We start from the raw sequence: 24,212 nt of genomic DNA on the forward strand, positions 1-24,212 counted from the left end.
TGGGGCCCCCCCCCCGCCCCCCCGGTCCAGCTTCCTTCACGCAGCTGTGTGGGGGGGGGAGGCTGTGGTCAAGGGGGCAACGAGCGAGGGACACGGGCGCGTGACCAGGAAATGCACACACGTGCTGAGAGCGCAGAGGGGCCGCCTGCTCCCTTTACCTTTATCAGTGGTTCCCGACGGCTAGTGGTGGTTCTCAACCCAAGGACAGGAGCCCCACACGGAAGCCCGCGCTCTGAGGTGACGCAGCCCCAGTTCGCAGGGGACCTGGAATAAGGGCCTTATCCCTCCGCGTGTCACCCCGAGCACGTGCGCCTGCAGCAGGACCTCCGGTAGGAGAGGGTCCCCACCACGGCGGCTGGCCACCCGGGAGCCCAGTTGGTGACCCCGTCGTTCCCCGGAACCAACCCAGAGCCCAGCGTGCCCAGGGCCGCTCACCGTTGCCGATCTGGGCCTGCATGAGGGAGGATGGCGGCAGGCCCGCGCCGATGGCATCGCTGAGGCTGCCCTGCGAGTGCAGGCCCTGGCCCGAGCCGCTCTGGGACAGCCCTCCGGGGCCCAGCGCCAGGCTCTGGGTTGGCGGCTGTGGCAGCGGGAAGGGCACCAAGAGGGTTAGCGTGGAGAAGGGCCACCAGGAGCCGCTCCGGGGGCTCAGCCGCCCTGAGACCCACAGCCATACTCCACGGCCGCCGGCCAGCACCTCCAGGGTGTGACACTGCCCTCACGCAGCTGGACGCTGCCGACTGCCAGCCCAGACACCTCAGGCCAAGACGGAAATGCTATGCCAAGCGTTCCCTGGGCTATCGACACACACTTGGAGGTTCAAAGCTGGGCCTCCCTTTCTTGGGACTCAGGGAGCTGCGCCCAGCTCACCTTGCCCACACCCCCCCACACCCCTCTTGGTCTCAGCTGGCCAGCCGGCTCTGGCCCTCACACCCGCTGTGCCCCAGGGCCCTTGCACAGCCTGTCCTGTGCCTCAGCACCAGGTTCCCAGGGTGCTCTCCCCCACCCCCGCCCAAGCCCACCTCTGATCACAGGAGGCAGACGGGAGATGGAGCTTACCAGTGACCCCTGGCAACCTCATCTCCCAGATCTGGACCAAAGAGCAGCCCCGAAGGTTTGGACAACGCTGTCTACACCTGGGCCCCCCACCCCGTGGCAGGCACTCACGGCGGGCAGCAGGGACTGCATGTTCTGGTTAGAATCCGCGATCGTGGCCAGGTAGACCAGGTTCCGGTGCAGGATCTGCTGGTACCTGCAGGAGAGGGCGCGGTTGAGGGGGAGGAGGCTGCCCTGCCCTGCAGCCAAGCCACTCCCCCGGGAGGGTGTGCGCGGGCAGGCGGCACAGTGCTCTGCGGTCCAGATGAGGGGGGAGACCCCCGACCTGGTGGCCAAGGGGGAGTGGCTACCGGGTCTGTTCAGAGAATGGGGGGGCCCGGGGGACACAGGAGGGGCTGCCAGGGCACGAGCCTCCTCGGGCGGACCCGGCACTGAGCTAACTGGATACCCCATCCCCTGCAGAGGCACTCAGTGCCCGGCCCTGGGGTCACACGAGGTCCCACCTGGAGGAGCTTGCTGTCCCCTAGTGCGGCTGGCCTGGGCCCCCCAGTGGTCCCCTCTCCCCCACACTCCCAATTCCCTCCAAACCTGCCCACCTCTCCCTGGGGAGCCACCCAGGGGCGCTGACCCAGCAGCTTAGCTGACCCCGAGGCCCCACTCGCTCAGGCCACCAAGCCCCAGAGGCAGCCGGGAGGGGCACGGGCAGCCACGCCACTCACTGGGTGCACTCGGCCGTCTTGCCCTTGCTCTGATAGTCCAGGATGCACTGGATCAGGTGGTGGTTCTCATCCAGCATCTGAAGGAGAAGCAGACGTGAGCGGGGGAACACGGTGCGGCCACGGGCGGCCCGCTGCGGGGCTCGCGAGCCCCGGCTCACGGCTCACGCGGCCCAGCGGTGCCCGTCAGCAGAACTGCCCCCTCACGGCCCCAGCCAGCAGGGCCGAGCACTTTCCACATCCCTGTGCCAAGCACGCAGCCCTGCAGGTGCCAGGGCCCATCCCTCCCCACCCCGCCCTGCGCCCCCAGTGCAGGTTCTCACTCCGCACAGGAAACCCACAGCCTGCAGGACCCGTTTTCTAGGGCCCTCGGCCCCGGTGCTTCTGTCCAGCAAGGGTGGACCCGGAGTCTGGAGTGTGAGGCCCACAAATCACGGCCACATGGTGGGGACTCCGAGGGGGGGGCAGCCTGTACCCCTGCGAGCATCTCCTAGACCCACGAAGCTGCTGCTCCAGGACGGCCACTCGGCGACGGCACCTGGGTGGCCCGCGGAGAAAGGAGGGGACAGAGGCCGCAGAAGAGGGAGGAAGGTCGCATGGGAGCGTGGGAGGGGGCCGCACATGGCCGGCCGACACTCCCCACCTGGACGTGGGGCGGGGGTGGGGGAACCCGAGCGCTGAGGGCCTGCCCTGCCGCAGCCTTGCTCGCCTCTCCCTCCCCGCTCAGCCCCTGAGCCTTCAGGGTTGATTTCCCTTGTTCGGGTTTTTTCAGTTATAACCTCCTCCTCTATGCTTGAGTGTTTTCTCCCCACTGTGGAGATGATGCCCAAATTCAGCCATTCCCACCCTGGCCAAGGAGCCGGCCCGAGACAGGGAACCACCAGAGGGCGCTCTGGGCTGGGGCTGCCGGTGGGGCCCACCCATGGGCAGGCGATCAAACCCAGGGGGACTGGGCATCCCGGCCGTTTGCCCAGGAAGACTTCCCCAGATGAATTAAGAAAGGAAAACCACCACCAAAGGCCATGTCCTCTCCCTCTCAGAGCCACCCTTAAAAGGCTCCACGGGCTCTACCTCCTGGCCTCACGATGCCCGGCAGGAATCCTCTCCCAAGGCCACACACTCCGCACGCGTGGATGTCCATTTCAGCGTCATTCGTGTCAGCTCGCAAAAGGGGGGACGCCAAATGCTCAATGACGGGATGACTTAAGCAACGACAGGAAACCACGGGATGAGTTGTTCACCGGACATTACAAACGTCTTTGTAGTTTTTACAAGCAGGAGAAAAGGTTACACTGTTAGGATATTTTTTTTAAGCAAGATACTAACTTCGCTGAGATGAAGTTATGGAAAAAAGACCAGGACACATTGCGGGGAGGATGGCGGGCTGGGTGTGCGCTGAGGTCCAAACCCTCCCAGACCTGGCTGGTGGGAAAGGGGTGAAGACAGTCACCCTTCACCAGGACAGAGTGAACACAGCTGCAACAGCAGCGCAGGCAGCAGGATTCTAGAAGCGGAAGCGACTGGAAGAGCAAGAACTGAATTAGCAGAACCCAGGTGCCGGATGTGACGCAGACCCACACTGGGGACCCACCAGGCTTGGGAGGGTTGAGGCTCTGGGACCTTCCCCACAGCTACCCGGCAGGAGTCCTCAAGGGGGGATTCAGGGAAAATGACCAGCCCGGGAGGAAAGTGCCAGACATCGACAGCAGGGGGACACCTCTAGCCAAGACCTCAAGATGGGTGTCCCGCACCAGCGTTTCCCCGAAGCCTGTAAATTAGATCCAACAAAACCAGCGACAGAGGCCAAAAGCTGGAGGAGACGAAGATTATGCAAGAAGGAAACTTAAAATACAAAAAGAAAGAAAACCCAACTCTTATTAATATCCTCAAAGATAAAAGAAGTTATTGGATCTATTTTTTAAAAATAACACACTATTAAACAGAACAGAGAACAGAAAGAGCTCTGGGGTATTTAAAATACATCGACCACAGCAAAGAAATCGACAGAAGAGTTGGAACATGAAGCAGGAGAAAACTCCTAGACAGCGGGGAGCAAAAGACCGACGCAGAAGACAGAGAGCGTGATGAAACTGCAGGACAGTCCAAATGGCCAAAAACAATTCTTCTAGGACTTTCAGAAAGACAGGAAGGAAGAAATGCATCCAAAAATAATTGTTCAAGGGACTTCCCTGGCGGTCCAGTGGTAAAGGATCCGCCTTTCAACGCAGGGGATGCAGGTTCGACCCCTGGTCTGGGAACTAAGATCCCACATGCCGTGGGGCTACTAAGCCTGCGTGCCTCAACTAGAGAGCCCACGTGCCGCAAACTACAGAGTCCAGGCCCTCTGGAGCCCGTGCACCATAACCAGAGAAGAGAAAACCCGCATGCTACAACTAGAGAGAGAAAAAATCTGCACACCGCAACTAGAGAGCAGCCCATGCGCCACAACGAAGAACCCGCGCCAGAATGAAAGGTCCCGCATGCCACAACTAAGACCCGACGCAGCCAAAAAAATAAAATAAATAAAATTTATAAAAAAGAAAAATTATTGTTCAAGACTTTTCCTCAGAACTTGAAGGATGTGAATGTCCAGACGGAAAGGTTCTCAAAGGGCCCAGCTTGACAAACACACTGGGGCACAGCAAGGTCCTAAAAATGAATGGAGTGAAAAGCACAGTACTGAGCACCTCCACACAGGATAGAAGCTTCGGGCAGCAAAGGAGCAATGGCCCAATTGTGAGGGAGACTCTATAGAAGCGACGACAGGATCAAAAGCAGGAACCCCTGAGTGACGACCAAATCCTCGAGAGACTTCCAGAGAAGGGATGACAGGAGCCTAAGGGAGACACTGAGGAGGGATAACAGGACCTGAGAGACACTTCATGAGAGGAGATACCCCGATCCTGAGGGAGACTCGAAGGAGTGATGAGCTGATCCTGAGAGAGACTCCTGAGGAGGGATGGTGCAAATCTGAGGGGACTTTCTGAGGAGGGGTGAACCGATCTCGAAGGACACTTCTGCAGGCGGGTGACCTGACCCTGAGGGAGACTTTCTGGGGGGAAATGACCTGATTCTGAGGGAGACTTCTTGAGGGGAGATGACCCACCCTGAGGGAGACTTTCTGAGGAAGAAAGACCCGATGCTGAAGGAGACTTTCTGAGGAAGAATGACCTGATCCTGAGAGGCAGTTTCTGAGGAGGGATGACCCCATCCTGAAAGAGATTTCCTGAGGAAGAATTAGCCAATTCTGACGGGGACTTTCTGAAAAGAATAACCTGACTAAAGGTGTCTTTCAGAGGAGAAAGACTGACAGACTACCTGAGCTGAGGAGGCTTCATGGCTGGAAGAAAGTCTGGGATAAACTAGTGAGAAGTGATTAAAAAGAAAGTGAGGGCTTCCCTGGTGGCGCAGTGGTTGAGAGTCTGCCTGCCGATGCAGGGGACACGGGTTCGTGTCCCGGTCCGGGAAGATCCCACATGCCGCGGAGCGGCTGGGCCCGTGAGCCATGGCCGCTGAGCCTGCGCGTCCGGAGAGGGAGAGGCCACAACAGTGAGAGGCCCACATACCGCAAAAAAAAAAAAAAAAAAAAAAAAAAAAGAAAGTGAGGGAGCTTCCCTGGTGGCGCAGTGGTTAAGAATCCACCTGCCAGTGCAGGGGACACGGGTTCTAGCCCTGGCCCGGGAAGATCCCACATGCCGCGGAGCAACGAAGCCCATGCGCCGCAACCACTGAGCCTGCGCTCTAGAGCCCGCGAGCCACAACTACTGAGCCCACATGCCACAACTACTGAGCCCACGTGCCACAACTCCTGAAGCCCACGTGCCTAGAGACCCTGCTCCACAACGAGAAGCCACTGCAACGAGTAGCCCGTGCACCACAACGAACAGTAGCCCCCGCTCGCCGCAACTAGAGAAAGCCCGTGTGCAGCAATGAAGAAACAAAGCAGCCAAAGATAAATAAATAAAGATAAATAAATTTATTTTTTTAAAAAAAGTGAGATTGCCAACTGCAGGGAAAAGAAACTGGGCAGGAAAAATGATCATGTGATCCTGCATGGAACAACAGTTTTATCATCACAGCCAGAGGTGAATCTAATCCCAACCACCAGGAAGCCATACTGGGGCAACGGGAGCACAGGTGTGTGGTGGGGGAGGGGCATGCAAATAAGCCAAGTCCCCCTTTTCCATCATCATCATGTGAGGCCAACAAATGTTATGGACTGAGTATTTGCTGTCCCACCAAAACTCCTATGTTGAAGCCCTAACTCCCAATGTGATGGCACCCGGACGTGGGGCCTTTGGGAGATAGTTAGGTTTAGATGAGGTCATGGGGGTAGAGCCCCCATCAGGAGATCACTGCCCTTGTGAGAAGGAAGCAACACCAGAGCTCCCTCTGTCTGCTGTGTGAAGACAGCGAGAAGATGACGGTCTGCAAGCCAGGGAGCAGGTCCTCGCTGGGAATCAACTCTGCCACCACCTTGGTCTCGGACTTCCAGCCGCCTGGCTGTGACTAATGAATGTCCATGGTATTCTGTTATCATAGCCTGAGTGGGTTAAGTCAACAGACAATGCTTAAAGCTAAAAACATTCAAGAAATAGCCACTTGGTTTAGCAATGATGAGAGCCAGAGGGTGCTGCTGGGAGGTGGAAAACAGCACAGGGGTGGAAGGATGACCTGTAATTTTTAATACAAGCTCCACAGCACTATTTGATTCTTTATGTGCAGGAAGGGTTTTGCTGAGTAACCTAATCTAACCTAGAAACAAGAAATAAGTGACAGGAGGGAAACCCTGGCTCTCTCCAGGTTGGAGATTACAAATATAGATTTTATTTCTTACATGCCTTTGTGTTCACTGAAATTTCTAAGAGAGGCATTTGTTACTGTTATCATTTAAAAGGTGATTTTATTTTTATTATTTTTTTAAAGTTTCTTTTTTTGATCTTTAAAATTTTTAAATTTTTTTCCTTTTTTCTATTTCTTTAATATTGGAGTATAGCTGATTTACAACATTGTGTAAAAGGTGATTTTAAAGTGTCTGGGATTGCCGGGGCTGGGTGGGTCCAGGGGCTTACCTGCTCTTGTCTCTCCCTGGTGTGTGTCTGAAAACGTGTATCGCTAGTACATAGCTGAAAAATAAAGTCACCACTTACACTGACGGGAAGATTAACGATCTGCTTCTTCATGCACTTACTGCTGTCGCCTGAGCTTTCTCACAGGTGGTTCTGTGTATTCCCGCACCAGAAGGCATGTCCCTCACTCTCTGCCCTCTTGGGAAGCCTGATTTTCTATAGATTCGGGGGTGATGGGGCAGGTGATGTCGCAGAGAAAGGCTCTGAAGCCTGAGGGCTGAAACCCAAGTGCCAGGCGTGGCCCAGGGCCTCCGGAGGCGAGGATGCTGGGGCCAGAGAGTAGAGACGGTGGCCACATCATCTGGAGGAGCTGGAGCTCAGCATCGAGGGCCACAGCCGCCGAGTGGTGGTGAGATCCCCATCTCTGAAGGCCTGTCCTAGGCCCAGGCGAGCACGACGGAGAGGCGGCCAGACCCCACTTATGCTCACGTCGGAGCAGGCAGCAGGCGGCCAGAGCTGGGGAGAGATGGCCGTGGGCACACGTCTGCTTGGTGCCACAAGGCAGCAGCGTGTCGATCATGATTTTAGCAGCGGACACCCCGGTGGGCACCCAGGGATGGCATCTGGGCCGTGGCTGGAAAGCTGACCAGGAACGCGCCGGTGGAGGTGAGAGGAAGGGCAGCCTGGGTGGAGGGGACAGCACAGGCGAAAGGCCTGGTGCAGCAGGGCACGTCCAACAGTGGAGACAACATTCCAGGAGCCTGGAGAAGACGGTGTGGCACGTCGGAGACGGGGAACCAGTGGGGCAGCGGGGGGACAGGGAGCCCTGTGCCCGGCAAAGAGGGTGACTTTGTGAACCTCAGCCTGGGATGACTGCAGAGGCCGATGGGACCAAGGTCACAACGCACACGGGCGCATCCGTTACCTGCTGCTGCATCACAAACATCCCCACGTGCCGTGGTGAAAGCGACAGTTCCTTAGTTCTCGTGATTCTGGGCTGTCAGGGCGGGTCTGCTGCGGGTCTCATGTGGGCTCAGCAATGGGTCAGTTTGGGGCCTCCCGCTCGTGGTCACCCTGGTGGTCTCAGGGCTCCGAGGGCACCCGAAAGCACAGGCCTCACACCAAGCCTCCGTCGTGCTGGCTGACGTCTCAGTGGTCAGAGCATCACGAAGCCAAGCCCAGTGTCCCCATGGGGGCGGGAACATGGGTGCAGACCGGGGGGGTGTCCTTCCTTGCCTGCTGTTTCTGTGACAATCGACCACAGGCTTTACAAGGGGCTGGACTCGGCTGTGAGGGAACTGATGACCAACGTGGGAGCTCCGCTGCCCGTGGGCCTGCCTGGCCGTGAGGACACGCAGGCGAGGACGCAGGGCCCGGCTCAGGGGACGTGTCTGGGACTGCGGGCGCCACACGTGGGGTCCGGACTGGGTGGGTGAGGGAGCGAGGATGACAGGGAACTGGGAGGGCGAGGGACTGGGGGTCCTAGAGACCACAAAGAGCTGGGCTGGGGCCACCGGGGGAACCTGGGTGAGGATCTCTGAAGGGGGAGTGGCCCCTCACGACAACCCTGGAATAGGGGCCACAGAGGGGCCTGGAAGCCCTGAGGCTTGCTGCTGAGGGGGGCTCAGGTCACCCCACAATGGGCAGAAAGACCCTTCACAACCTCCCTGTGGCTGTTTTTGTAATTAACAAAGGTTGCTGCCCTTTAAGTGGGCTGAAGTCCAGGCAGCCCCAAGGGAAGGGTGGGCCTTGCACCTCCCACCTTCGGCTGCCATTCCAGCCAACCTCGGATATCTCTGGAAGCATCCCCTGCCCCCTGCCCCCGCTGTGTGCACACAGGGAACAGTCCCGTCCCGCTGGTCTCCCACCCTCCCTGATATCTTGGAGACTGTCCCATTTCAGCCACAAAGATGCCTCCCTCGTTGTTTCCTAGGCGCCAGAGAATTCCACGGAACAGACAAACACGTGGTACTCAGTCAGTCTTTGGCTTCTGTAGCTACAAACAAGGCCACAGTGCATGCCCCACACACATGGGGTGGACTCCACGTGAGATCATTCCTGGGAACCACCCGAGGCGTGAGAGGGACAAGCCCGGGGCCAGCTGGAGAGCTGCGTGAGCGTCACCAGGTGGCTGAACACTTCTTCCCACCGCAGCTCTCAGGGCCGACGCTGCTAATTGATCAGGGCTCATTCTCCCCAGCACACGGCCAGCCACCACTGCAGGGGACGCACGAGCTGCGCCGCAGACTCTCTGCTGATGGACGCTGACAGGACCCCTTCGAACATAGTTACCTGATTGGAGAATCTGTGAATCAGGTGTGTGGGTTTCAAAAAACCCCAAACGTTACTCCCGTGATGTCCCTGGGAGGGGCTGGCCCCCGCCTCGTGGTCCTACCTGTGTCTGACACACGTGTTCAACTTCCAAAGACTCTAAGGACGCGATAAGACACGTTAACGTGGACACAACTGCAAACACATGTCCACCTTCCTCAAGCGACTCGGGGCCACCTCCTGTCTCAGCCACCACCGCTCAGTCCCCGTGAGCGCGGCTCCCTCTGCCTCTTCACACGACCCTGGACTCCAGGTGGTTTCCTGTGGTTTGGAATCTTCTCCCCTTCAGAATCCACTCATCACTCCCAGTTAAGGGTCCAATCAAAAGGCTGAGACCGGCACTTGCAAGGTCACGTGCCTTCCTGTGCCAGGTGATCACGTCTAACCACCAGCGCAGCGACGATGACAACGACGACGACGTCATCCTCCTTAAAACAAGGAACCTGAGGCCCAGCAGGGGCTGGGCTGTGCACTGTTACAGCTGAATGAGAGTCTGAACCCAGGAAGCCATGCCCCCCCAGCTCCACGGGACTCCACCCTCACTCCATCCCAGGGCCCACTGCCCATCTTCCACCCCTGCAACAAAAGGAACCCCAAGCAGCCCCGGTGCAACTGCCCATCTGCTCAGGACCGGGACCACGTTTCAGGAGCCTTCGCGGCACCAACATCTAGCATCTTCTCCCTGGAGCCTTTTGACTCCTGTCATATTCACGCGGCAGGGTGCGCAGTCATGGTGCCCGCCACAGATGAGGAGGTCCAGGCTGGCCCGAATCTGTCCAGGTCCTGCGACTTGGGGACATCAGCACCAGGCCCCCCTCACTCCGGGGTTGGGACGGCAGCTCCTACTCGCAGCCCGGGGATCGCAGGTGACTCCCAGCACAGAGGCCGGTGCCCAGGCCCTGACCACTGGCCCAGGGAACAGGCTAGGCGCAGAGGGCCAGGCAGTGGGGACACCTCGAGTGAGTGTCACAGGGCCCCTGACTGCGGCCCCTCCCTCCACCTCCAGACTCTGGAAGACGGACCCAGCCCTGGAAGAGGCAGGCGACTGCTTTAGGAAGGGATGGGTGGACTTTACCCAGCTGCTTCCATCGTCCACCAGAGGGCACCCAGGGCAACACCTGCGTTGGAGCAGTGCCTGAAGGAGGGCTCTGTGCCAGGTTTCACTGGGCAGAGGGGACAGAGGCCTGGCGGTGGCTGTTCCCTCCCAGAGAATACACTTCCCCACCCACAGGGGCTGCACTCAGAGCCTCCACAGGGCAGGTTCAAGTGTGCTCAGGGGCAGCACCCTGGCCCGGGTCCCATCCCCACACCTCCCTTGGGCTGGCCCCAAGGACCAGAGTGAAGGGACACCATCACTGCCATCCCTGGAGACCCTTCCCAGGTTCTGCTCACTGGGGAGAAAGCGCTTTCAGAAATGATTAATTAGCCAAGCTCGTGGGAGTCTCAGAGTTCCCAGGCCATCTTCAACTGTGAAGGCAGCTCAAATATTTTAAATGGTCAATTTACCTCCCTTACAAATTAGCCTACACATTCTTTTTTCTTTTTTAATATTTATTTGGTCGCTCCAGGTCTTAGTTGCGGCAGGCAGGCTCCTTAGTCTCAGCACATGGGCTCCTTAGTTGCAGCATGCATGCGGGGTCTAGTTCCCTGACCAGGGCTCGAAGCCGGGCGCCCTGCACTGGGAGCGAGGAGTCTTAACCACTGCGCCACCAGGGAAGCCCCTGTCCCACATTCTATAACAGAAGTTTCAGGTCTGAGAGAGCACAGGGCATCCCCCTGCAACCCAGATGGCCATCCCTTACCCCTGTGCGCCCAACCCTGCCCCTGGGCACAGAGGACGCGGGGGCCAGGCCGCCGCCCTGTTGGTCTCACTCTCCCGTGCCAGACCCATACCAGCTGCCCACCTGTCCCACAGCTCCCGTGGAGCCTGTCTCCCCCTGCATGAGGTGCTGGGGGTAGAGAGGGACAAGCCACCATTCCCACTCTCTGGCCAAGGAAACAAATTAAGGAAACCAATACAAACAGTAATGATAAAACTTAATTTATTAAGCAACTACTATGTGCTATGCGGCAACGAGGCCCCCACATGGCAGCCGAGGCCCGCTCCCGGGGGCCCCGCCAACGTGCCCCAGCCCAGCTGTGCGGCCCACGGAGACGGCAGCAGCCCCACCCCCACCGGTGGCGTCTGGAGCACGGCCTCTGGTCCCAAATCAGGGAGAGCAGCGCAGGGCAGGTTCCGGCCTGCAGGCCAGCTGGCCAGCTACAGGGCCACTGGAGTTTGCTGAGACACGGCTCACCTCCACCTCAGGACCTCTGGCAAAATCAACGTCCCCTGTGGTTCTCACCTGCGTCGCACCTGCACTAATGCTATGCTTGGTCACCACAAGCAAAACCACCTGAGCACGCGGCCCAGGCGCCCCAGATCAGGCTGGCTCTCCCAGCCCCGCCAGTTTTGGCGCCCGTACCTGCTCCCTGCAGACCAAAGGCAGGACCACCCAAGACTTCCTCAATCTTTGAGACCCTTCCTACCCCTGCTCCTTGGTTCTCCTTGTCTGGTACACCCCTCCCCCACGCATCCTCTTTTACGAGTTGAACTGTGTCCCTCAAAATGATACGTTCAAGTCCTAACTCCCAGTGTCTGTGATCAGGGCCTTATTTGGAAATAGGGTCTTTGCAAATGTAATCAACTTACATTTGAGGTCACACGGATTCGGGTGGGCCCTAAATCTTGTGACTGGTGTCCTTATGAGAAAAGGGAAATTGGACACAGAGACACACACAGGAAGAGGGGCCACACGAAGATGGAGGCAGAGGTGGGGGGGACGCATCTGTGAGACAAGGAGCTCCAAGGGCTGCCAGCAAACCCCAGGAGCTCAGAGGAAAGCCTGGAACAGATCCTCCCTCGGAACCCCGGGAAGGAACCAACCCTGCCAACACCGTGACTTCGGACTTCTGGCACCTGGAACTGTAAGAAAATTAATTTCTGCTGTTTTAAACTACCCCGTTTGTGGTAATCTGTTACGGCAGCCACAGGAAGCGAATACAACTGCCTATCCCAAACACTTGCACTAATGGAACCAGTGTCACAGATGCTCCAGCATGTACCAGACACTGACTATGCCGGACACTGTGCCAACCTGGGAACACAACAAGAACAGGTCAGCAACACGAAAACCTGGGAGCCCAAGTGATGTGTCAAAGTGCTGTACTCACCACATGACTGCCAAGGGGGCATGAGGAGGGGACATTTCAGTGGGGCCTTGAAGGCTGAGTACGAGTTTGCCGGGCAGGCTCCTATCCAAACATACTCTAAGGACAAGAGTATACTTCTTGCTCTCTGACTACCTTGCACGCTTCCAAGGAACCCCTGGCTTTTCTCCATGCTCTGAGCATGAGCACGTGCTGTGGACACAGAGTGCAGAACACGGACCTCTCGTGCCCTCTCAGGACACCAGTAAAAGAGCCCCGGGTATGTATATTTACGGACAAAACACCAAGGTGAGTACACAGACTGCGAGCCCTACCAGGTCAAATCAGGTGACAGCCTAAGGTGAAGACCCATCTCCAAAGGTCAGCAGGCAGATTTCCTGTCCCGGGATGCAGTCTTTCTGATCTGAGGTTTGGAAGCAGTGCTCCAACACACACTTTTGCCTGGAGACTTTGCGGAGCTTTAATAGGGGGTGGGTGCAAAGTGCAAATAACTGGATGAATGTTGACGCCAAGGCACCTTCAGGAACAGTGACTACACTCATCACACTTAAGCTCCATAAAGCCAGGGTCTGCAGAGGCCCTTGGGCTGCCAGCATGTGCATCTGAGCCACAACACTTGACTCCGCCCAGCCCATTGTCCCACCCAGAAGTCACTGTCGGGGCAGAGCCGTTGTCTGGGCTCTACCTTAGCAGTGGGCACTCAGCCACCCTATACCTGTCCCCTGATTGATAAAATGCGGATGACAATAAGCACCACGAGAAAGTAAATGAACTAAGACCTGCAAAGCCCTCAGAATAAGGCCTGGTATACAGTAAGCACCCCATAATTGTTGACTAAACAAATAAAAACACCCCACTTTTAAACCTGTATTTCTCCTGCTCCTCAAGTCACCTCTTTCCTATTTAGCGTTTACTGAGGATTCTCATTTGTCAAAACCAGTCACAGCAAAAGTAGTCTCAAAATAGCCAAGAGGCTGAGGACAAGTCCCCCAGGTCCTGTCACATCATCAAGAAAGAAGGGCTATGACCATCAAGGTGAGTCCCTTGGGGAAAAAGGAGGCTCATGGAAACCAAGGGATACTGCCAAGGACCCCAGATTAGAAAAGAAAACAACGTAGCTACCAAACACACTGAGAAAATTCAAACGGGAACGACTAACACTCCCTTTCTTCTGAGCTTATCTTCTAAACACAAACAGCAGGAAAATTTAAATCTCAATTTCAAAACTTAAGGCTTTGTTAAAGGTGCCCCCAAGCCCAGGAGAAGGTTATCTCTAGAAAACCACGAGGCCAAACTTACAGAACGCGGGCAAGGCTGTAAAGCGAATCTGTAAAGTTTCTGTTAGGTGAGAAGGTTGGCCAGGTGTCACGCTGAAAAACAATTTGACACTCGAATAAGGGCGGCGAAGCTTGGCCAGCAGGTCAGCCCCGAGGTGTCGCGCGCTCCTTAAAGGGCTGCGGGGCTGCTGGAACGTCGTCCCACACTCTGGATGCGCCCCTTTGTGCCTCGGACTGCCAACACCTAAGGCGGCGGGCGTGGCCGGGTCCCCGTCGCCCCATGCGCCCCGTGGCGCCTCCACCAGTCAAGCTGCGCGCAGGGACCGGGGCCGCCCACCTCGCAGAGCCACGGCTTTCACCAGCCAGGCGGGTCCCCTTAGCGCGCCAAGCGGCCAGCGGACACCACCCCGCGGGTACCCGGTCCCGCCGCCTTGCGCCCCTGCCCGCAGCCCCTGGTCCCGAAAGCGGCGGGTCCCCACTGTGCCTGGCGCGGCCCGGGGTAGTTCACGGCTTGCCTCCGCCGACAACACCGCGCGGGCCGCCCCGCGCCCCCGCCCAGGCTGGCGCACGCCGACCGCGAAGCGCGCGCCGGGCCACGGCGGGGTCGCGGCGGTCGGCTGCACCCCGGCTTTGTTCGAGCCCCGCGCCCGCCCGCTGCCCTCGACCCGGCCCGGCACCCGCCCGCACCCCGCGGCCCCGCAGCCCCGGCCCGCGGCCCCCAGCCCACCTTCTGGATGGTTTGCTGCGTGACCTCCCCTTTGCCTCTCGGCCGGGCGGACGCGAAGGCCACCGACATGGTCGTGGGTGCGGGATCAGCCCGAGATCATCGGGGTTTATTCTCCAGCTGCTCTCGGCGGCCAGAGGCGCTCATTCTCCGCAGTCGCTGGGGGGCGGGGGGCGTGGGGGGCGCCGCGCCGTGGGCTCGCCCGCCCCTGCGCCGCCGCGTTGCCCTCGGGCCCGCCGCGCCGCCACCCCGCCCAGCGCCTTAGCCCGAGGACAAGCCCCACACGGCGCCCCCGGGCGGCCGCTCTGCGCCCCGCTCCTGGCCCGCCGCCACCCCGGCGCCCCCCGCGCCCGGCCGCCAGTGGTTCCGCCCGGCCCCGCCCCGGCGCGCGCGCACGTCCGCCCGACGCCGCCTGACGCCTCCGGACACCGCCTTACGCCGGCAGCGCAGTCCCCGGCGCTGGGGGCGGGCGGGCGCGCGGGGTGGGCGCAGCGGCGTCGTGAATCGCGGCCTACGGGGCCGTGAGTGTGCGCTTTTCCTGGTCCTGATCGCGTCTCCCCGCCGGCATGAGCTACGACCGCGCCATCACCGTTTTCTCGCCCGACGGCCACCTCTTCCAAGTGGAGTACGCGCAGGAGGCCGTGAAGAAGGGCTCGACCGCGGTGAGCGGGGAGGCCGGGCGCCGGGGCAGGCGGAGGCCCGGGCGGCTGGGTGGGGCCCGGGTGCGTCTTGCCGACCAGCTTCCCTGGGGTCTGCGCTGACGGGCGCGCGGTGGTGTGGGGCGCACTCGGAAGCCGCGACTTGGGCGTCGCTGTGGGAAAGGGGCGCTGCGAGCCGCGGGCGGCAGACGTGAGGACAGGCGGGGCGGCTCTCTGGGCGCCGGCTTCCGCGTCCGGGCGAGCGGGGCGGCTAGTGGCTCGGCAGGCGCTCTGCAGGCCGCTGGCTTCGGTGCCCCGCGTCCGTGTCCGGAGCCGTGCGCGCGCTTGGCGCCGACGCCATTTTGGCGGGGGCCCTCACGTGGACCTGGGGGGTTGGGGGCCAGGCGGGGCCGGGGCGCGGGACTCTGAGAGGCAGGGCCCGCCCGTTGCCCGCTCAGGAACGCTCCTTAAGGGAGTAAGTGACTCCGCGAACCGTGTCTGGACAGCTCCCAGGTAGCCAACTACCCCCCAACCCCCGCAGAAAGCAGTTGTCCTCAAAGTCCGGGTCGGCCTCGAGAACAAAGGGCGGCCGGTGTCGGCATCAACCCTGCAGTTCCCGGGCCGCCGGCGCGGCGGGCAGGCTCTGTCTTGGGCCTGCGCCAGACCCATGTCCCGTCGCACCCGAGCGCGCCTTTCATTTAGACCAGTGCTTCAGATATAATAAATACATGCTGTTCTCAAGACACATGTCAGTTTGCTGATTGGTCAGAATGGATGATGGTTTATCTTTTATCTGGTGTTTCAGAGGTTTGAGTGGGCAGAGAGAGAACACACACGATTCTGTAAATTTGGAAGTGTTTTTCGTTTCTTGAGTCTTTTTTGAAATTAAGGCCCCAAACCCATCTTGTGACTTGCCTCAGCTTAAAGACTATTGGGGTCAGCTGACACCCCCATCCCCATACTATCGTGGGTCAGCCTGGATGGCTTCCTTTGCTTAACCTGTCTCTGGGCCTGGCCTTCTTTCCCTTGGGAACTTTGAAGACCATGGAAGACAATTCACGAGAAAGCTCCTTGAAATCTGAAGCACTGCCAATCAGTGCTTCTCTGCACCCCACGTGGAGACTTAACAGAGGTGGAGGCTGGGATGATGCTAAACATCGCACAGCGCGCAGGGACAGCCCCTCACATTGACGAATTAGCTGGTCCAGGTGCCTGTAGGGCAGAGGCTGAGAGACCCTGCTCTAAACTAAGAGAAGAGGTTGCTTTTCCAAGTGATTGTCTCATTTGGGTCTGCTGCTGCTTCGATTGAAGGGTTGAACTGGCAGTCATTGACTTTTTCCCCCCGTGTTTTTAATACATTTTTCTCCACGCTACAGTGTCAGCCGTAAAGAGAGCCATGGGCCTCCCTGTAATACTTGATACGTTGTCCACCTGACGCCGTATCAGGCACTTCCCCGCTGCTGTGCACAGTGTTTTCAGAAGTGCAGGAGGGGGGAGTTCCCTGGCGGTCCAGTGGTTGCGACTCGGGTGCTTTCACTGCGCTTTCACTGCGTGGCCTGGATTCAGTCCCTCACTGGGGAACTCGGATCCCATGAGCCCCGTGGCCAAAAAAAAAAAAAGTGCACGAGAGAGAGGGGAATGTTTTGGTATGGTTTTACAACCACATCAACACTGCTTTCAGGACACCTGACTTCATTGTTAGGGACTCACACTCAAGCCTTCCAGAGACTCTTTGATTCACTGGGTTGAAATGACCCGTGTACACATACACACTGATAATACAGTAGTTATTCCTTAGTTGTGCTGTAACTGAAACTATGTATCAGTATTTTAAGGCACAAGACTAAGCACCTAGATTGTGATAGCTGGACTAGCTCTGCCAAAAGTGGATCGAGACCCACGGTTTGCAGGGTGTGCGTGCCACCCCCAGGGTGTTCACAGGACCATGTTGGCATGCGCTGTTAGGGCTCTTTGCCTGCTGGCAAAACCTCGTGTGAGCTCCTTAAGTGCAGCGTTGCCATTTCTTGAAGGTTGGTGTCCGAGGAAAAGACATAGTTGTTCTTGGTGTGGAGAAGAAGTCAGTGGCCAAACTGCAGGATGAAAGAACAGTGCGGAAGATCTGTGCTCTGGACGACAATGTCTGCATGGCGTTCGCAGGTAAGTCTGGGGCCCGTGCTGTATTTCTCAGTCTCCTTGAACAGTGCTCTGAAGGTTAACCTGGTGGAAGGGCTATTGAGGGACGTGAAAATTGGGTAACCTGAATCATTCAAAAGAAAGGGCTGGCCTTCAAAGAAGAGGGCTGGCCACAGTTGCAGCGGGGAGGTCCTCCCCAGGAGGCTGAAGCATAGGGGCCAAATGATTAGACACTCCAGGGATGAGGCGCTGTGCTGTCGCCTCCATTGCTGCTGGCAGGAGAAAGGTCAGCTGTCACAGCTAACTGTGCGCCCGTGAAGTGGGGAGAGCTGGACAGCACCCTACTCTCGGGATGTGCCGTATGTTCTTGCACTTCTGGGTTTTCATTTGTTTCCTTCCTCAGCGGGGAGGTCAGTTTACCTAAACTAGAGATTGACTTGCTTTGTCAAAAAATTAGCGTGTTTACAGCCTATGTAAATACACACAGCTCCTCGTACACGCAGCTTTCTCAGAGAAGCTCCCAGAGGCTGCTGGTTCTGCTGTTGGTCACTCAGAATGATCTCGGTGCTGGGTATCAGAGGACCGGCCAAGGGTAATTGCTGTTCACTCACGTGATCTGCGCTGGCCTCGATGATTGGCCGGACCAGCGGTGGCTCAGGGGGAGCTCTCTTTGTGTCCGTTGCAGGCCTCACTGCTGACGCAAGGATAGTCATCAACAGGGCGCGGGTGGAATGCCAGAGCCACCGGCTGACCGTGGAGGACCCGGTCACCGTGGAGTACATCACACGGTACATCGCCAGTCTGAAGCAGGTGGGTGTGTCTGCCTGCCGTGGCTCTGCTCGTTACGAGCAGTCACTGCTTTGTCGTGGGGTGTCCTGCCGCATTGCCTCACGTGGCCGCACACGTCACTGTGGGGAGATTAGACCATACTTTTCCACGCAAGTGGTCCTAGCCTTGATTTCTCTATATGTGTAATTTGACCATCATTTATCCTTTTAAGTGGCACTTGTTGTGTTATTTAGTAGCATGGGGCAGTCCAGACTCATATTTCCAGAGGGAAATGATGTGGTTCTTGTCCTGTCATTTTGAATGACGTCACCAAGCAGTTGGGAGGGGGCAGAAAGCCACGCCCACTCTGGTGAAATCTTAAGTCACCTGTGAACCAAAATGTGTAGCCAGATTGTGTCTGCTGTCAAAATAATTACAAGTAGCCCCAGCTGTGCTTCATGATGCAGTTCTGGTCTTTTCTGAGAATGAAAATGCAGCAAGAGAAGGAGGAGTGCTGAAAACCACGGGCTCCTTTCATTTCTCACCTGAATTGCAAATAACCTGAACGTGGGCTTAATTTATTTTCATCCCTTCGTTAAAAGGTGTGTTTGGAACATCATGTGGATTTTACTTGTGGCAGTTAAAAGCTGTGTTTGGAACATCATGTGGATTTTACTTACGGCAGGTTCTGGGGGGCCTTCACGCCAAGGCAGCAGTGTCACTGTGTCTCTTTCTCCACTAGCGCTACACACAGAGCAACGGGCGCAGGCCGTTTGGCATCTCTGCCCTTATTGTGGGTTTTGACTTTGATGGTACTCCCCGACTCTATCAGACTGATCCCTCTGGCACGTACCATGCCTGGAAGGTGAGTCCCTGACAAAACAGAGGCGCTTTGTTTTGGGCCATCTTGCCAGTAGAAGCGGCTTTGGAGGCCACTGGGACCTTGAGCTGTGGCCTCATCCTATACGTAGGTGGGTGCGCGTACACAAGTGTTCACGACACACTTGTGACATGGGAGCTGAGAAGTCGTTAAGCGTTGCTTTTCGGGAGGAGAGGACAGTGAGGTGTAAGGATATGTGGTGCAGTCAAGTTGCCCACGTGTCTTTCAGAATCCTTCTTGGTAGGAATCAGCACCAACTCCACATAGCCCTTTGCAAAAAGAAGCCATGGGCCAGGGCCTGGAGTATAGGCCCACCTCCCACCAGGCCGCCCCTCACCATAGCACATGGGAGCAGGGTGGCACTGGCTGGGCCACGGGGATGGCGGTGGGGGTCGTTTTCTTGGGCTGGCTCTGGATTGTCACACTCTGTGCCGTGTAACACCCATCCCTGTTTCAGGCCAACGCTATAGGCAGGGGTGCCAAGTCAGTGCGTGAATTTCTAGAGAAGAATTATACTGACGAAGCCATTGAAACAGACGACCTGACTATTAAGCTGGTTATCAAGGCCCTCCTGGAAGTAAGTCTGTGTTCGAAATCTGGGCAATGTATTGAAGATGCACACGCCGTGGTACTGGTACTTGGGCTGGGCAGAAGGGACAGCGCAGAACGGAGCAGCTGATGTGTGCGCAACAAGGAGGTGGTGAGGGTGCCAGCCGTAGCACCAGGCACTGCTCTGGGGCTGGATCAGCTCCTTATACGTCTGGGCAGTCCAGGCACCGAGAGGCTAGGTGGCTTGCCCAAGTGCTCAGCCTTTCTGAGGCTTGAGCTACTGCTATAGAGTCAGGGACTTAAGAAGCGCTGGGAATAATGGGTGGAAGCCGTCCTTAGAGGTGCTAGGGGGTGAAGCCAGAGGCAGAGGGGGTCCAGACGCCCGGGCTTAGTGGTGGGAAAGGCTGTGAACCGATGGGAGGGCCGTGAGCACACCTGCTGTGCAGGAGGAGGGACCAGCAACCCCGCCCAAATCCAGCTGCCTTAAGACAGGAGGGTATCGCAAAGCACTGGCCACATCAGTGTGCAGCTAGGACACACGCTTTGGGTATTGGGACCCCGCTGCCCCACCCTCTCCCCTTGTGTGGCAGTGCTGGGTTCAGGCTCACAGGGCATGTAAGGGCGATGTTTGGTCTTGAGGTGGGTGAGGCATCTAACGCTCTTTTCTCCCCTCCGAGGTGGTTCAGTCAGGCGGCAAAAACATCGAACTTGCTGTCATGAGACGAGATCAGCCCCTCAAGGTAATCACCAACTTGGTTTGCTGTCCTTACCTATGGAGTGTCCCCAGTGGTCAGGGCAGGGGTAATGCACATCAGGGCCATTGTGCTGTGGCTTTAGCCCTAAGAAAGGTTCTTTCCAAGGATCCCCACAAATGAGTCGAAAAGCAAACATTCGCGTGGTGGAAACCTCCGCTGTGCACGTTTGCTTCTGCTTTATAATCATCACGTACACATCGGTTCCAGCTTGTTCCCTGGGACACAGGCACGCGTGGCCTCGCTCCTATAGAAGCAGCTGGAGGGGGCACCTGGGGCCCATGTCCGGGGGTCCTTGTGCGGCTAACCACACACTGTTCCTTTGATAGATTTTAAATCCTGAAGAAATTGAGAAATATGTTGCTGAGATTGAAAAAGAAAAAGAAGAAAATGAAAAGAAGAAACAAAAGAAAGCATCATGATGAATGAAATTTTGCCTGTAGCGATTTTTAAATTCAAATCATGGCTGATTTTCCAAATGACATGTAGGCATTTCTGTCCCCTTTATCCATACTGTCCAAGTGTCCTACAATAAACTTCCCTGTTTTTTAACCTTTCCTTTAGGGGTTAATGTATCCTTTAGGTGTACTGATAGCTCTTTAGAATGCTCGCCTTGGGTCTCTGGAGCAATTCCTCCCAGCTCCTCGCCAGGCTCTAAGACAAGGCAACGGCCGAGTGGGGCTCCTCCCTTGGGGTCTGTGGGAAGGCTTTACGGGGTCCACACTGCTGTAGACAGGTGCTGTGGTTGCAGAAACTCAGGGTTTCTCCCATTCAGGAGTTCTAAACAGAATAACTGTTTCTTCTTACGCCTTTGTTCGAGTCCTTAATGAATGTATGACGTCAGGACACGAGGACAAACAGTGCTCAGTTTACATCTTTAGCTCATTTTGCAGAGCAGTAGCTGTGGAACTTGTCTTAAATTTCTGGTTCTAGTAGATCAAGTCAACACTCCTCCTGTTTTCTACCTTAAGACTTCCGGTGCTGGCTATTTCCTACCCTCCCTCACTTTTTAGCCAGAAATATTACCTTTCTTTTAGCTTCCAGTCTACAGCAGGGTGAGTCATGGTCCTAAGCTTTGCGTTTACAGAAGAACCCTAACCACCCTTCTCCTGCACAACTCTGCTGCTTCTCAGGAGGCCCTGCCGCCAGCCCTGGTGATGGCGTTGCTTTTTGGCTTCCTTTGCCCCAGGAGAACTCACAAAAGGCTTCTTAGAAGAGTCCTTGGGCTGGTTGTTTCTTCTGACCACAGTGGTTGGTAGGACTCCAACGCCAGGGCTCTGCTCTCTGTCTACAGCTTCTCTTGTACTGGGTTCTCATTCAATGGCAATATATACTTCAGGCTTCTAAAGAGGACTAGTGTATCCCTGGCGGTCCAGTGGTTAGGACTTGGTGCTTTCACTGCTGAGGGCCCAGGTTCAATCCCTGGTAGGGAAGCTAAGATCCAATAAGCCACGCGGCACGGCCAAAATAAATAGGGGTAAGGAGGCCCAGATGTATTTTAAACTTAGCCTAAAGTATCTAATCGTCACAATGACTGTCAGTTTAAGTTTTAATAGCAAGGTTAGTCATAGGTGGTAAACTGTGACTTAACTATATTTAGAATCTCTAACAGAAATTAGAGAAATACCTGTTTAGCCTGAGTGCTGAGTCACCTGCCGATGCAGGGGACGCGGGTTCGTGCCCCGGTCCGGGAAGATCCCACATGCCACGGAGCGGCTGAGCCTGCGCGTCCGGAGCCTGTGCTCCACAACAGGAGAGGCCACAACAGTGAGAGGCCCGCGTACCGCAAAAAAAAAAAACAAAACAACTACCTAGTTTAGAATTAGTGCTAAAGCCAGTTGTGTGTAGCAGATCAGCTATGGAAGGTTTTTATTTTTAATTGGTATTTGCTAAGAGTTTGTTAAATTCTGAAACTACCAGCAGTGCTCAGGATCTGTTGGAGAGTGGTAGACAGCCCGGAAAAGGAAGCTGGCCAGAACACAAGGCTGCATCCAGATGTAACAGGCCAACTTGGCCTGCTCTCTGGTCCTCCTCTCAGCCTGAATCACTCACAGATGGCCAGGTGGGCCTTAGTCCTGAGATTGCTTTTTAAAAATCACCTGGAGGACTTCCCTGGTGGTGCAGTGGTTAAGAATCCGCCTGCCAATGCAGGGGACATGGGTTCGAGCGCTGGTCAGGGAGGATCCCACATGCCGCAGAGCAACTGGGCCCGTGCACAACTGCTGAGCCCACGTGCCACAACTACTGGAGCCCATGCTCCACAGCAGGAGAGGCCACCGCGAGAGGCCCGCGCACCACAACGAGGAGTGGCCCCCACTCAGCACAACTAGAGAGAGCCCGCGCACAGCAACGAAGACCCAACGCAGCCAAAAATAAATAAATGAATGAATTTATATTAAAAAAAAATCGCCTGGAAACCCACTGCAATGAAATTACATGCTTTCAGTCTGAAACCAGCCAAGTCTTGGCTTTTCTCTGTAGTCCCAGGGTCCAGCCCTGTAACAGGTTCTAAGGCATCAACAACATGAAAGTTCTGGGGAGCTTGGAAGCTGTATTATGGCAGCGAAGGGGCCACTTCTGAAGCAGGTTCTCTAAACTAGTGTCCAGAGTATCCGGAAAGCAGCACCACTCACCCCGGGAGGGTGGCTCTCAGCAACCTAGGGCCTGGCTCATTGCCCTGTACCCAGACTGGCCAGGTCTCACTCCAGAGTGCCAGATGTCCCCCAAATCTGAACTGCACACAACACCTACCTTGGGACAGGCACGTGAGCCATGATGTAACTCGGGCAACAGAGTCAACAGGATTATTTATTTCCGGAGCAGAGAAGAAGAGAGTTTTCAAGGTTTGCATGTTTGTTTATAATTACAAGCTTACATTGCTCGGAACAGAGCAGCGCGTTGCTATGTTCTCCTAATTCTTAGCCATTAACTCCTACAAAAATAAACCTAAGCTTTTACAGTAACTTAACTGATACAGAACTAAAACCGTTCCGCCTACTTAAAGGGATTTAGTTACCAAGGCGCTTATGCTCACCACGATGCCCTGTCAGAGGGACGCATGCTTCTACTGAAGGTCTGATCCCTTTGCTCATGCAACAAATTTATATTCCCCACCCTCCCTCCACCCACCAGTAAAACAAAAACACAGAACTATTTACAATTGAGAGGAAATACGCTCTCGGTCAACGGACCTTGCAAAAAAAAAAAAAAAAAGACTGGCTCATTTCCAAGTGGATGAGACACCGAACAGTGTTCGGCCAGAGTCCAACGCTGACTGGCCTGGGTCAGGGACTGGCAGGGAGAAGGCAGGAGGGAGAGGGGCGCCGCAGAGGAGCTTGTCCTGGGTGCTCACCCCCAGCCCGGATTCCTATGGAAGCCACACTCCAAGTGACAGCTCCCAGCTCCCTCCGGTTCAGGGCCCCGTCCTAAGCCTCCAGCACCACCGACCCTGCCCTCTACCCTACCTTGACGTCAGGGTCGTCTGGTTTGCTTCTACAACATGATGGTGGGACACCCCACTTTCCATGCCCTAGGCACCCCCCATGCCCCCGTGCTGGCCACGCCTGGCTCCTAGGCCCCGCCTCTGGCAGTGGGTGCCAGGCCAGCAGCACCAGCGGCCAGTTGGATTACAGAGATGCGCTTGGCTGCCGCATTTGCCAAATGGGATTTGGTTCCACGTTAAAAATCAAAGCTGTCCAAAAGTCACAAAGTGAGGATCACGCTTTCGCTCTAGAAACCTTTCTGCAAAATACCAAAACCTTAGCGTCAGGCTGCACACAACTAAAAAGGAAAAATAGGCCAAGATACCTCAAAGAGGTTTCCCACATACACGTCCCCCCAAAAAAGTGGTTCTAACTCGGACCATGTCCAAGTTCAGTTCAGTCCAAAACATAAGCAGTAGCATGGGAATTTTCCAAACTCAGTAAACAAAGTGACCCACGTCTCCCGCAGTAAGTGCAGCGTTTTCCAACATTCTCGTAGACACAGTCTGGCGTCTGTGCCGCTTCAGCAAGAGCCTGCGAGGAGGAGACACAACACCTAGTGAGCACATCCAGGCAGCTCCCCAGCCCGAGCCCAGCACCGTGAATGAAGAACGGGGACTGCTGAAC

The 24,212-nt window shown here is 56.5% G+C and overlaps 2 protein-coding genes across 3 annotated transcripts in view; one reads left to right on the forward strand and one right to left on the reverse strand.

Annotated features, from left to right (window-relative positions):
• Window positions 1–14,531, reverse strand: part of SS18L1 (SS18L1 subunit of BAF chromatin remodeling complex) — a 29,164-nt gene extending 14,633 nt beyond the window's left edge. Inside the window, exons 1-4 of the mRNA XM_007462263.1 lie at window positions 14,387–14,531; window positions 1,776–1,852; window positions 1,168–1,252; window positions 436–580 (exon numbers count right to left, since the gene is read on the reverse strand). Of these exons, the coding sequence (XP_007462325.1) occupies window positions 436–580; window positions 1,168–1,252; window positions 1,776–1,852; window positions 14,387–14,455 (376 nt within the window). The 5' untranslated portion in view covers window positions 14,456–14,531. The remainder of the gene's footprint in view (window positions 1–435; window positions 581–1,167; window positions 1,253–1,775; window positions 1,853–14,386) is intronic.
• A 280-nt stretch (window positions 14,532–14,811) lies between these two features.
• PSMA7 (proteasome 20S subunit alpha 7) lies at window positions 14,812–20,660 on the forward strand. Of its 2 annotated transcripts, none has more exons than XM_007462265.1 (7): window positions 14,812–15,045; window positions 17,052–17,178; window positions 17,840–17,964; window positions 18,665–18,787; window positions 19,260–19,379; window positions 20,029–20,091; window positions 20,433–20,660. In XM_007462265.1, exons 1-7 carry the CDS (start codon window positions 14,950–14,952, stop codon window positions 20,523–20,525), a joined length of 747 nt encoding a protein of 248 aa, XP_007462327.1. In that variant the 5' UTR covers window positions 14,812–14,949; the 3' UTR covers window positions 20,526–20,660. The 2 variants fall into 2 exon arrangements, with proteins under 2 accessions (XP_007462327.1, XP_007462326.1); XM_007462264.1 differs by having other exon boundaries at window positions 14,950–15,045; window positions 17,819–17,964; window positions 20,433–20,525.
• The last annotated feature ends 3,552 nt before the right edge of the window (window positions 20,661–24,212 follow it).

The sequence above is a fragment of the Lipotes vexillifer genome, unplaced genomic scaffold (assembly GCF_000442215.2).
Source record: "Lipotes vexillifer unplaced genomic scaffold, Lipotes_vexillifer_v1.1 scaffold1798, whole genome shotgun sequence".
NCBI lineage: Eukaryota > Metazoa > Chordata > Mammalia > Artiodactyla > Lipotidae > Lipotes > Lipotes vexillifer.

Coding starts and splice junctions, on each gene's coding strand:
- PSMA7 (XM_007462264.1), top strand. CDS start 14,950: ATGAGCTACGACCGCGCCATCACCGTTTTCTCGCCCGACGGCCACCTC. Junction 15,046..17,051: donor TGAAGAAGGGCTCGACCGCG/GTGAGCGGGGAG, acceptor CATTTCTTGAAG/GTTGGTGTCCGAGGAAAAGA. Junction 17,179..17,818: donor TGTCTGCATGGCGTTCGCAG/GTAAGTCTGGGG, acceptor GCTCAGGGGGAG/CTCTCTTTGTGTCCGTTGCA.